This window comes from Gossypium hirsutum, chromosome D10 (assembly GCF_007990345.1).
Source record: "Gossypium hirsutum isolate 1008001.06 chromosome D10, Gossypium_hirsutum_v2.1, whole genome shotgun sequence".
Taxonomy (NCBI): Eukaryota; Viridiplantae; Streptophyta; class Magnoliopsida; order Malvales; family Malvaceae; genus Gossypium; species Gossypium hirsutum.
The window spans coordinates 9,442,933-9,456,027 of NC_053446.1; the positions used below are offsets into that span (position 1 = coordinate 9,442,933).

The 13,095-nt window shown below is 33.0% G+C and overlaps 2 protein-coding genes across 4 annotated transcripts in view; both read right to left on the bottom strand.

The window, feature by feature from the left end:
• LOC107914153 (protein FAR1-RELATED SEQUENCE 6) overlaps positions 1–826 on the bottom strand; it is a 2,857-nt gene extending 2,031 nt beyond the window's left edge. Inside the window, exons 1-2 of the mRNA XM_041103057.1 lie at positions 636–826; positions 1–396 (exon numbers count right to left, since the gene is read on the bottom strand). The exon at positions 1–396 is cut by the window's left edge and continues 2,031 nt beyond it. Of these exons, the coding sequence (XP_040958991.1) occupies positions 1–396 (396 nt within the window). The 5' untranslated portion in view covers positions 636–826. The remainder of the gene's footprint in view (positions 397–635) is intronic.
• A 946-nt stretch (positions 827–1,772) lies between these two features.
• On the bottom strand, positions 1,773–7,534 carry LOC107914151 (3-isopropylmalate dehydrogenase 2, chloroplastic). Of its 3 annotated transcripts, none has more exons than XM_016842945.2 (12): positions 7,103–7,534; positions 6,348–6,477; positions 6,133–6,244; positions 5,655–5,730; positions 5,463–5,551; positions 4,867–4,953; positions 3,841–3,957; positions 3,618–3,725; positions 3,467–3,520; positions 3,198–3,350; positions 2,613–2,729; positions 1,773–1,816 (listed from the first exon to the last, which is right to left on the bottom strand). In XM_016842945.2, exons 1-11 carry the CDS (start codon positions 7,314–7,316, stop codon positions 2,655–2,657), a joined length of 1,215 nt encoding a protein of 404 aa, XP_016698434.1. In that variant the 5' UTR covers positions 7,317–7,534; the 3' UTR covers positions 1,773–1,816; positions 2,613–2,654. The 3 variants fall into 3 exon arrangements, with proteins under 3 accessions (XP_016698434.1, XP_016698435.1, XP_016698432.1); XM_016842946.2 differs by lacking the exon at positions 1,773–1,816 and adding an exon at positions 2,308–2,477 and having other exon boundaries at positions 7,103–7,500; XM_016842943.2 differs by lacking the exon at positions 1,773–1,816 and having other exon boundaries at positions 2,450–2,729.
• Positions 7,535–13,095: the final 5,561 nt, after the last annotated feature.

Here is a 13,095-nt window from a genome sequence, read left to right on the forward strand (position 1 = left end):
GACTCTCATCCTTATCATAGCAGGGCAACCAGTCCTAGTTTCCTTCCGAAGACGGTTAACATCTTTGATTCTTTTAAAACCCTGGCTACTACAACAAAGCACAGCACCATATTTCTCTCTACTGTTCCGCTTAAACCAAGAATTCTTAACCCTAACACGAAACCCGGCTTCCTTAGCATAGCAATTATAATAATTATAAGCATCATCGTAAGATTCAAACTCCATTCCAACAGCTGGAGCAACAAACTCTTTCTTTCCTTCGGGTAAGCTATTTTGAACATCAAACGATTCAGTGGGTTCAGTATTTATTTCTTTTAGAATCTGGCCGTCGCATTTTCCCTCCGCTAAGCAATCATTATTACTAGGAAAAGCTTCATTTTCTTCTTCAACTTCCATCTATTAATATAAAAAAAAAAGACTCATGCTTCAAACATGGTGGTTTAAGTAGCGTCGAAAGTAGTGGGAAAAAGGGAAAATGGAGAAAATAAAATAAACCCAGATTAAAGTTGAGTAGAGAAAGTAAATTATGGATATTAATTATCGTTTTCAACAAAAGCTAGAGATGATAATTGAATATGGGAGGGAATCCAATTAAGAGAAAGGAAAAGAAAGAGGAGGAGAGATGTAAGGCTGACCTGGGAGTGTCAATAACGACGTCGTTCTGGCCGTGAGGTGCTGGTTTGAGCCTCAATTGAAGAAAGGGAGTAACAGAGGAGAGATGGTGAGATCTGAAAAGGAAAGAGCACAATAACTAAGCAGTCGGCCAAGTTTGGAAGAAGAGGGGCAATTTAGGTAACCACAAATTTTATTTTATTTTTTAAAAAAAAAGTTAAAATATATTGAGCGATCGAGCAATTAAATTTACCAACTGATATGATCGAAATTATCTCATCTCATATTTTTACTTGATTAAAATGTTTTAATTATGAATACTACCTTTTCTGTATAAATCCATAGTTTGAACATAACCTTATATTGTATATATGTGCAAAATTGGATTTCAACATGCTCCAAACTTTTACAAAACAATCACACTAGACCTTGTATTTTTTTTAAATATATTTACTCATTTTAAATAATCATAATTCAATGTGGCGTGCTCTTTTATCACTATATTATTCTAATTATTTATTATATTTTAAAACAAATTAATTAAACGTATATTGATAAATTTGGAATAAAAGGATTTCCTTATTCATAACTAAATAATAATAAATTATATTTTTAATAAAAAAATTTGGCTTTAAAGTTTTAAGATTCTTTACTTTTTAGTCACTGTACTTTAATTTAATCATTTTTAAAAATAAAAAATTAATTATATAATTTAACTTAAAATTTTCGTTTAAATTGATGACATAACATGTCATGTTAATTTTCCATTTCACTGTCAATGGCTAGTTAATGATTTAATAACCAAAATGTAACAAATTAATAATATTAGCAATCGTATCATAATTTTTTAAAGCTAAAATCATCAAAATATAACTACATATATATATCTTAATTGATGCTTTTTCTCTTTTCATCTAAAACAATATTTTCTTTTTTCTCTCTATTGACGCTTCTCTTAATGGGTGGCCACAACCCCCGCCATCCACGCGGAAGGCCGACATCTTACCTCTCAAAAATTTCATCCTAGGATGCAACCTTTGATCTCCCAGTTCGAGCAAAGTTCACTCAAGAAACCCTCCAACAAGAACCGCTGCCACTTATTATATATGACCGACTTCGAGCTGTGTTTATTTACTTCCCCCAATCTTCTTTTTTTTTTCTCCATAACTTTCGAGCCCTAAAGCCCTTTGCAAGTGTCGCAACTCTGATCTCAATAAAAAAAGTAAAAGATAGAAGAATTAAAGAGGGGTAGGTGCTTTTTTCTAATTGCTTTCAGATCAAGACACCAAAACCCAAATCGAATACACATGCAAAATAATAATATTCCTTCTTGATTTGACACTTAAAGCAGTCTGCAAAATTTTGTGGGTAAAAGAAAATTTTTAGCGTAAGTAGTTTACTTCATATAATTAAATGCGCAGTCTAAGATGGGGCCTAGGATGTATGACTAATCACATTCGGGGCAAAATATTAACAAAATTGTCTATCCTTACAAAACCACTACAAACACCCTAAAAATTTGAAATATAAAAATCGAATGAAATTTGATTGAGACGATTAAATTAAAGTTTTAGAGAAGTTCACATTTTCTATCCTGACATCAATTTTCTATAAAAACCTTATATGATGGTATAGATGATAGATTGACCCTTTTAAAGTGAAGCCAAGTTAGGCAGACAAAAAAAGCCACCCAAGGGCCAGCTCATTTCTTTCTTTCTTATTTATTTAGTTTTATTTTTTGCACCCTAATAATTCTATCCAAACCCTCGAGCAAACTGTCAAGCTCGAGTAACCAATTGCAGCTCTTGGACAAGTTTTAAGTCGCAAATTCCCTAGCTAAAAACAGAAATCGCCACCTCCAAAAACTGTATACAGAAAATTATGAGTTATACATAAATGGAGCTTTGACTCCAATACAAAAAACTAAACCCTTTTTAACTATGAAGAGCCGGACACAAGAGCTTTGAAAACTCAGAAAAGAAGAGAAAAAAATGGCTAACCCAGATGGAGGCCTCCTGTTTTGGTACTCAGCTGTTTTTTATTCATATAGCAGTTGGAACTGGTGAGTCAACTGATTTCAGTACTTCCTCTCCCATCTCCTTGCAGCCGACTAGTTTCTGCACATGGAATGAAGTAGCAAACAACATTTAGAACTGTACATTGGCATGAAGGTAAAACATCAGGTGGAAATGAGCAAGAAAAACAAACGTATGATGCAACAAAATTAAAATTAAAACAATTTATGAGGTAAGGAGCAAGAGAAACGGTAAAAAGAAAATAACAGATAGCCAAATCATGTTTGCCATTTCTACACAATCTTTGCGACTTTTCTCTTGACAATTCAAGACAACTGAGATGGTTACGTTCTAAATTCATTAATAAGAACTAAGATAACTATCTTAAGACATTTTTTATATGCCATTGTAATTAGAGTTCTTCCCCTGCGACAAAATTCAGTAGAGAACTAAGATAACTAAATTCTTTTGGTCAAAATAGAAGAAGAGCTATATTTTTGCCTTCCAAAAAAAACAAAGAAAAGAAGACAGCAACGAAAAGAGGTGTTTTGGGATAAGAAGCCTATATACATTTCCAGTGGAGTATATGTCGCCTGTTCGGAAACCCCTATTAAGAGTATCCAGAACTGCGTTCTCAATTCTGTTTGCAGCATTTGCTTCCCCTAGGCCATACTTCAAAAGCATTGCAGCACTGAGAATTGTTGCAAGCGGGTTTGCCTTGTCCTGCCGGTCAGAAGAAACACATTTCACATTCTGAATGAGGCTCACCATCTTCAGTTTGATGGAAAATGATAATTAAGCTTTAACTCTAAAAACTAAGCAAAAGGGTTAAATCCAACCTGTCCAGCAATATCAGGAGCAGAACCATGAATAGGCTCAAAGAGTCCAGGTCCCTGTGCAAGTGAAAATACCAATATAATCAAAGAGAATGAATATACAAACACCAATATTCTCAAACCAATCCGCAAAGAGATTAATGAATTGTCATACTGATTCACCAAGACTAGCAGACGGAAGCATCCCTATGCTTCCAGTGATCATTGAAGCTTCATCAGACAAAATATCACCAAATATGTTGTTGGTCACAATTGTATCAAACTGCACCATTTCCATTTTCAAGCATTGTAAGCTTTTCTAGTATAAAGAATAGTGCTCATTTATTGGGACTAAGAAAAGTGAGAAGGAAAATCATCTCTCTCTTTTCAAAACAAACCTGTTTTGGATAGCGAACAAGCTGCATTGCTGCGTTGTCAACATACATGTGTGAGAGCTCAACATCAGGATATTCAGAAGCAATTGCCGTAACTCTTTTCCTCCAAAGCATTGATGCCTGGACAATGGAACAGAAAATACTAAATGTATTACATGAGAAAAGGCTAACGCAACTGTAATTAATAATTCTGGACCTTGAAATTTTGGACACAACGATAGAAAAGACGAAACGAACACAACATGTTCAAAAAACACGAAAACAATTTGATAAACACTACATGACAAGTTTAAACCTAATTAACATGACACGTTTACTACACGTGTCATATTTGTGTTTTGGATTTTGACACATTAATAATACCTGTTGTGTTTATGCTTTGACATGGGGAAAAAACACGAAAGACAACACACATACATGGATTGTCAGGTCTAATATTTGACAGATAAACTTAACACACTGTTTTACAACATAAGGCCAGAATCTTGTACCTCATCCCTGCATAAGCTGGATTTAAAATTACAACACGTTCATGATATGTAAGAAGTTTTCATCATTGCCCTCAAGTCAGTTGAAATGTGATCACAGCAGTGTAATTTAGAAGCAGCTTTCTTATTCCATCCTAAGTGCAGTAAAATTCTTTTACGCAACGGACTTGCCTGGCAGCAGTTCCTTTCATATACTATGGAGCCTACACTAAACTACAGAGCCCACAAAAGTTCCAGCAAATACAGACAAAAGAGGAGAATTTTCCATGCATTAAACCAAGATAGTTTGCAGTGCACTTTATGAAACAAGTTCATTGATCACAAAATAGAAGGCTAAATTATAGGATTATAACATAACTTCAATCTCTTAAATAATTTATTAGTTAAAAACATTAAAAAAATTAGAGGACAATTTAATAGCCTAATACTAAGGATGATAATATAGACAAAAAGGCACATTATGATGTAATAACCAACACCTAATACTTTTCTACATTTTGTACAAGATGCAATAAACAAGATTGATAACATTACAACAAACCTCCAAAACATTAGCTTTGTCAACAGAACAGAGTTGTCCACGCCGCTTGCGAGCAATCTCAAAAGCAACACGAGCAATACGATCAATCTGGCATCCATTTGTTTAATTTTCAATCATTAAAAGGTACTTACATGAAAAAGAAACCATACCAAGAAATTTGAAGAAAAATGACAAGACCACACTTCACAAGTCAAACATAAGATAGCCTTTGCAGACAATGTCGTCAGGGTTTACACCTAGGTGCTATGGAGCAGCAGTAGACAACAAAAGCACATCAAACTGTTTCGGGCAAGGCACAAGCCTAGTGCACCTAAGTGCACTTGCTTGTAATGCAGTAGGCCCAAAAAAGGCCTACCAGATTGAATTTGTCTTTCATTTCTTTTATTTTTATTTTTCATTAAACAAAAGGACAATATCAAATTGTCTACTTCTCAATGTTTAAGTATTCAACAAAAAATTCAGGATCATAAGGAAATTGTCCATATTGGCCAGAAAAGGAAAACAAACATGTATTGTAGTTGTCAACCATACAAATTTTGGGTATTTTCAACTAAGAGCAAACCATACAAAAAAAATGTACCTCTATAAAGTCATACCTCATGAGTAGAATACACCTCAGTGTTGAAGCCAATATCCTCACCCTTTTCATTGGTACCAAATCCCCTTGGTTTTCCAAAATAAATACCTGATTCCAGTATAAGATCAATGACGATTATTGACATTGAAAATAGGCAGGGTAATAGCAGAATCAGAGAAAAGAAACTGGCATTTTTTTTTTTGGTACTGACCTCCCGTAAGCTCCCTTACAACTATAAGGTCAACACCCTCAGCAACATCTTTCTTCAAAGTTGAGGAATCCACTAACTGAAAAGGCAAATAAAATAGAGGTTAGATTTTAATGAACCAAATATTGCAAACAAAAGAAACGCAAGCGACACCTGCTTCCACAGTCCCAGATTACAAGCATGCATGCATAATAATGTAGAATGATTTCTTTTCTTAGAGATAAGCAATTCACTCTGACACCGTCCAAAGGTGAATAGTGAAACAATCGTGATAGCTTCAGCAAAAAAAGAAGGCCAAAACATAGAAGGCAAACAGATTGAATTTCAACCCCGCCCCACCCCCCCCCAAAAAAAAAATTTAATAATTACAAGTTTTACCCAATTCCAAAACATTCATTAAACTCATTAAGTTTGCAAATGAAGTGATTATATAGTTGAAATATGAAGAAGAATTCATACAGATAAACTAAAACACAGTTACCTGTGGCAAAACAGTAGCTGGCCTCAAATTTGCAAAGACTTTAAGTCCTTCTCTAAGCTGAAGCAGACCAGTCTCAGGCTTCAAAAGTTTTTCATTCTTATCCCACTTATACCTTGAAGCAAATGAAGTAGTAAATGAGTTAAGAAAAAGTAAACAACAAGAGAAGACGCAAGAAGTCTATGAAAATAATTAATAAGTATTATATAGGAGAATACCCTCCAATTGCTCCAAGGAGAACGGCATCAGCTCTTTGTGCGGCAGAAAGGGTTTCCTCAGGCAATGGTACTCCAGTCAAATCCAAAGCAGCTCCCCCCATGGGCATCTCTTGGAAGCTAAATTCAATCCCTAATACATGTCATAGCATATGTAGTAATAAAGAAAGTCCATTATATGAAATCTAAACATTTCTTAGTTAAAACAACAAATTATGAAACTCAAGGACCAAAAAAGGAAGGGAAAGAAAAGCTTAACATGAGAATATTTGTGAAAGCCCAAACAAATGTAGCTATTCATTTTACCTCTATCTTGTCAACAATGAGAACAGATGAGGCAGAGGGAATTTAAAACAAAAAATCTAGTAATAAAAAAATTATTTAAAATCCTATATATCTAAACATCATGAAATAAAAACAACTAAAGAGAATAAACCTTTATTCATACAATATATTTTAAATCCTAAAAATTTCGTTTTTCTTGGTCAACACATTGATTCGAAAACCTATACTGTCATATATCTACACATATGTGTAATTTTATGGGTTTCGTATTTATCAGTGATATTCTGCTTAGATTCCACAGCCCCAGTCCACTTTATAGTTCAAATTCCATATTTTCCCAGGAACTTTCACTTCAGACATGCATAATCACGCCCTTTTATTTTCCGTTGGTTTGATTCGCTTTATCAGTGACCAAACGGAAAGGAATGAATGACTGAAAAGAGGGAAAACGGGGAAAGGAAAGGAAAGAAAACCTTCGAGAGAGCCAACGAGTTTGAGGACGTTTTTGGCGACGGAGATGACTTCAGGGCCGATACCATCTCCGGGAAGAAGAGTGATGCTGTAGCGTTTGGTTGGTGTGGTGGCGGCGCACCTGATCCTGCCGGGTCTGGAGAACTGTTTGGCAATGGGTTTAAGATTAAAGGGGGCTTTGAAGGAACGGAGATTTAGCTGAACGGAAGCAGCCATTTGGAGGAGAAATGGAAGCGAAAATAAGATTAAACAGCTCTCTTCTCTTCAGACTTCAGAGCAGTCAATCTCTTGAGTGTTGTACAACCAAACAACACTGTCACTCCCAGACAGTCTAATCTTACTAGGGAATATGACCTTGCCTGCTTTGGTCTTTTTCTTTCTTTCTTTCTTTTTTTTTTTTTTTTTTTTGTGAAACGCCTGCTTTGGTTTGTTATTTTTATAATTAATTAATTTTATTTAATATATAAAAATTTTAAACCAGGTAATAAGTAATTAAAAAAATATATGAAATATGATTTAATATTTTATTCAGACCAAATTACAGGTTCAATTTTTTTTTTAAAGCAAGTATCCTCATGCAATTTTTTTAAAAAAGAAAAAGATTATTATAACATAAAGTAGAATTTTGATGAGAAATTGAATGAAAAATATCATAAAAAATTTATTTCACAAACATACTAAAAAATCATGTATATCATTTCATATATATTATGTAATAAGGTTAATACGAAGTTTACTCTTAAACTTTTCTAAAAATATTTGATTGGTATTTGAGCTTTTTTATCATCTAATTGGCATCTAAATTTGTATTATGTTATACATATTGTCCCAATAATATTAATTTTTTAAAGGTTAATGTATAGTTTACCCCCCTAAACTTGTTCAAAAGTATCTAGTTGGTACCTGAACTTTTTCGAAAGAATACATTGTTAGTACTTGAACTTGTCTAGAAAATTATACTTTTTAAATTAATTTATATATTTTTAAAATTAATTTATGTCTGACATGTGTCATATTGAGAGACTGCTATGTGTCACTATAAGATTGGTCATCAATATTACATCAACACAAATTAACAATGTTAGTGCGAAAATACCAAGTTAAGTGACGAAATATAAATCCACAATCAAGTGGTGCTTAAAAATATTCTAAAAACCTTCATAAAACAGTCCAAGACCACACCTAAACTGACATTCAACAATTCCTCAATCAACCAAACCATTAAACATCAATTATACACTTAAACATATCATTTCTACCTATGAAATCGCAAACCATTCATGCTTAACCATTCAATTCCATCATTTTAACCAAATCGTTTCACTTTCAAAATTTGTTATTCATGTGCTACATTTATAACTCAACATGATATCAAACATACACATATATAATATGAACAACAACTTTCTTAAACACAACCAGTTTCAACCAACTATTATTTCCAAGTAGACTTATATATATATAGCACATATGTACATACCACATAACCGAACTTAAAGCGAGCTATAGTCTATCGTATTAATAGCAGGATAGTGTGAGTTTCGAGGTGATTTGATCGACATGTTCCTCAAACTAAAAATCTACAAGGAAAAGGAATACATAAGCATTTAGTATGCTTAGTAAGTCCAAATGAAATTACTCAACTTATATTGATAATTCAACAATTTAAGCTATTAAAACATATTGAAATAAGCTTGACAATCCTTTGGCATCCTATTGATTTCATATACATATCAACAAATACATTCAAGGTTAGATCATTTACCTGATAAAAAATTATAACATGATTCCATAATTCATTCATTCAATCTATTTTTCATTTTAACTTTTGTTTTCGCCAAGAAAACTATAGCAAATTGAACTCGAATACAAGGGACTAATTTGCTCACACAAGCTAACATATTCGGGCTGCCACTAGCTCCAGACCAGGGTTGCTCACTCGAGCTTAATTAGATGTTGCTAACACTAGCTCTAGAGAATCTACAACATATGTTGGATCTCAAGCCATCGTATTAATCCCTAGTCAAACACCTGTTTTCATTCTTTTCGATTGAACCATTTCCTTTTTCCATTTAGACTCTAATGACATGTCATTCGTATCCAAATCGTTTACTAATTTCACAATGGCACTGTTACATTTTCGTACCATTTCAAATATTGTAATATAATAATATGCATAACGTTCAATTATATAACAATTTCACATCCATTCAATACATTGCATCTATTCAATATAACCATATTTTCCATACTTTACAATTTAGTCCTTTAGATGCCAACATTATCAAATTACAATTAACTTAAACTAATAAATATTATAATATAATTCAAACATAACACAAATAACATATTAAGTACAATATGAACTTACCTGGAAAAAACAAAAACAAATGAAACATCGATGACTAATTCACAATTTTGTCTTTTTCTCGATTATCCTCCGGTTGATTCAAATCCTAATATATATGATAATTCATTTCAATTTATCAATTCCAATTACCTTACAACATCCTATTCTATGCATATGTTAGTTCAATTTCATTTTTCAAATGTTTCCTAAAAATTTACATTTTATTCAATTTAATCCCTAAAACTGAAATTGCAATATCTTTTAAATTTGAGCCTTGATTTTGAAATTTATCTCAATTTCATCATTCTACAACCCTCTATTATCTATAATTATAGAAATTTAGCATTAATTTCAAATTTTATGCACTTTACTCCTTATGTTAAAAAACTAACAATGAAACTTTACAAAATACAAATCAGGTGTTTTTCATATCTAAGTTTAAAGTCTAACACATTAACGCCAATGTCATCAAGTATTCAACAATAGAAACTTTTAAAAACTTTATCAATTTTACAAATTGATATATGAGCTAGCTAAATCAAGCTTCTAATACCTCAAAAATATAAAAAATTACACACAAAAAAAAGACTTAAACTTCACCTATTAATAAAGAGCCGAATGTCTTCGAGCTTAAATGGTTTCCTTTAGGTTTTCTTTGGTGTGTATACGGTGAAGAAGAAGGAGAATAAAGATGATAACCACTTTGTTTTCTTTTATACTTTAATTAAACTAAATAAATTATAATTAATTAATTAAAAAACTTAATTAAACTAACATTAACAATGCTTAATCAAAGTTGATGCATTCCAATCATTACCCACCACCATTTGGCCATAATCTAATGGTAAATTTGTTCAATTGGTCCTTCAATTGAATAAAAAATTATAGCGATTAATTTCTACCACTTTTATAATTTAGTCATTATACTTTAATTAACTATTCAATTCAATGAAATTACTAAACCATAACTCAACATATTAATAAATTAGACTCGTAAATATTAAATAATATTTATGAATTCAGACATCGAAAATGAATTTCAAAATTACCATTTTCGACACTACTGAAAAACGAACTGTTTCAAAAAAGGTGAAAAGAAAAGTTTAGCCAATGTGTTTACTAAAAAGAAAAAAAAATTGTTTAAGGGTATGGACAAAGTCCTACACTACACCAAAACAGGTCTTTAGCGGCGTTTTTTTAGGCCTTTAGCGGCGCTTCGTAACGCCACTAAAGGTATTTGCGGCGCTTCCAAAAGCGCCGCAAAAAAGGCCACTAAGGAAAACGTCACAAACATTTGCAGCGTTTTCAAATAAAAGCGCCGCTAAAGACCATGTTCTTTAGCGGCGTTTAGGAAAAACGCCGCTAAAGAACATGTTCTTTAGCGACGCTTAGAACAAAACGCCGCTAAAGAACATGTTCTTTAGCGGCGCTTAGAAAAGAAACGCCGCTAAAGAAAATGTTCTTTAGCGGCGCTTTAAAAGAAATGCCGCTAAAGACAATGCTCTTTTAGCGGCGTTTATTCTTAAGCGCCGCTAAAGATGTTCTTTAGCGGCGTTTTTGTAAAAACGCCACTATTTTTGAAATTTTTTTATATTAAATTTTTAATTTTTTTCAGCCCTTCTGTAGCAATAAATCAGAAACAACCAGATTTAAACCAGCCAAAAGCAATAAATTTATATAATATTTCAAATGAAACGAAAAAAATAATATTAATATCAATAAATAAAAGTGAATTCATAGTATTTTTGCAAAAATGTTAAATGTTAAAATGATAAAAATATTTATGTCATACACTATCAAGGCGGAAGTTGCGACTGAAACATCTTCATCACAGCCTGAAGCTGTTGCTGGAGTTCGTCGTACTTTTTGGCCTGCTCGGCTTCTCTTGCTGCAGCTTCTGCTTCTCTCGCTGCAGCTTCTGCTTCTCGCACTGTCGCCTCTGCTTTAAGTTGTTGTTGAAGTTCTTCATATTTCTTTTGGACCTCAACTGTGGTCGCTTGCATCTCAGCCATCTGGTCTTTCAACTTCTGAACTTCAGCTTGAGCTTGACTCCTCGAAGCCATGTATTGGTTGGAGCTGGATCCAAAATATTGGGTCGGGCTAACAAAAGATCCTTGAAATCGAACTCGACCATACCTTTTAGGACCCAAAACTTCAGTAATAATTCGGTTATCAATGTCTTCAAGATGAACCGAACTATCACTAGAAGCAATCGCTTCGTACTCTGCCTTTTTATCCTTCAGTTTTTCCTAATAAATAAATCACATAGTTAGGAACGCAATATATATATTAAAAAACATATGCAACATAACAATAGTCGCATTACAAGCACTGAATTAAACCATTAGAAAATAAACACTAAAAATAACTAAAACAAGTCAAATCGTATGAAGTAAATGTACCATTATTTCACCAGCTTCAGGAGTCATGGGAGATCCATCTTTCTTCCTATGTGTAATTTCAAAAAGTTGAAGACGTCCAACTTTTTGACCGGACGACAATTCCTACAATATGGTAGTATAAATATTATTTAATAGAAAGTTATACATATTCGACAATTTTAAAAAAATTAAAAATACCTCCGCCTCAGCTACACATGCAAAACTTCTTGACCCGGCTGTGTGGGTGAATTTTTGTTTCTGCCTGCTGGTTTTTCCAACTTGTTCACGATCCTACGTTATGAAATTTTTAGTACGTAAATGGAAAATACTATAAATCAAAATAATTACAATAGTTTGGAAGTACGTCATACCTCGCCTTTCTTCGAATGCCAAAATCTAACTGCATCTTCCCATTGGTACCTCAACATACCCGGCGGGACATTTTGCAATTTCTCATCGAGGGTTGTTTTTGTTTTATAATAATTCAAAGTACTTTTATTGTCTTTCCATCTTTTTCCCAATGCCTTCTTTACGTAAGCATCGGAGACCTCTAAAGCAAACCTCGCCTACAAAAAACAAAAAACAGAAGTTAATAAAGTAAGTATAAATGAAACAATTTCCCAAGCATTACAGATGACATTAATATTTTCTTACCTTAATATTATCGAGGGCTTGGTTTTTGTTGCTATCGGGCATTTCACGCCATGACTCGTAGTTGATAGGCAACATATTCGGATTTCGTGCTAAAATGCCCATGTATCTTGCTAAAAGTCGAGCTTCTGATCCAACAGGCTGACCAAAACTGTTTCGTCCAACTTTGACACGCTCGACTGGATCTAACTCGTACAGTTCTCTAAGTAGCGTACGTCCTCGACCTCTGCGCGTCCCACCATTTTCAGCTACAAATGGTATATTATAATATAAGAATTAGAAAAATAAATCAACTATAACAGAAACACGCATGTAAATTAAACGTAAAGTTACTTTGAACTTCTGTAGGATCCTCAGCTGTATTCGGAACATTCGAAGATCCAATTGCTGTCTGCTGTTCAGTACTATTTGTGTCTGTCGAGTTAGGATCATGTTGAACAATGCTTCCCTTTTGAATTTTTCTTCTAGGCATTTTATCTGCAATACACATAAAATAGTTGACAACTTAATAACTAATTACAACAATATCAGCACATATAAAACAGTTGAAATATATAATAAGACCAAGATATAAATTATAATATAATACATATAAATAAACAACCGTAAAATC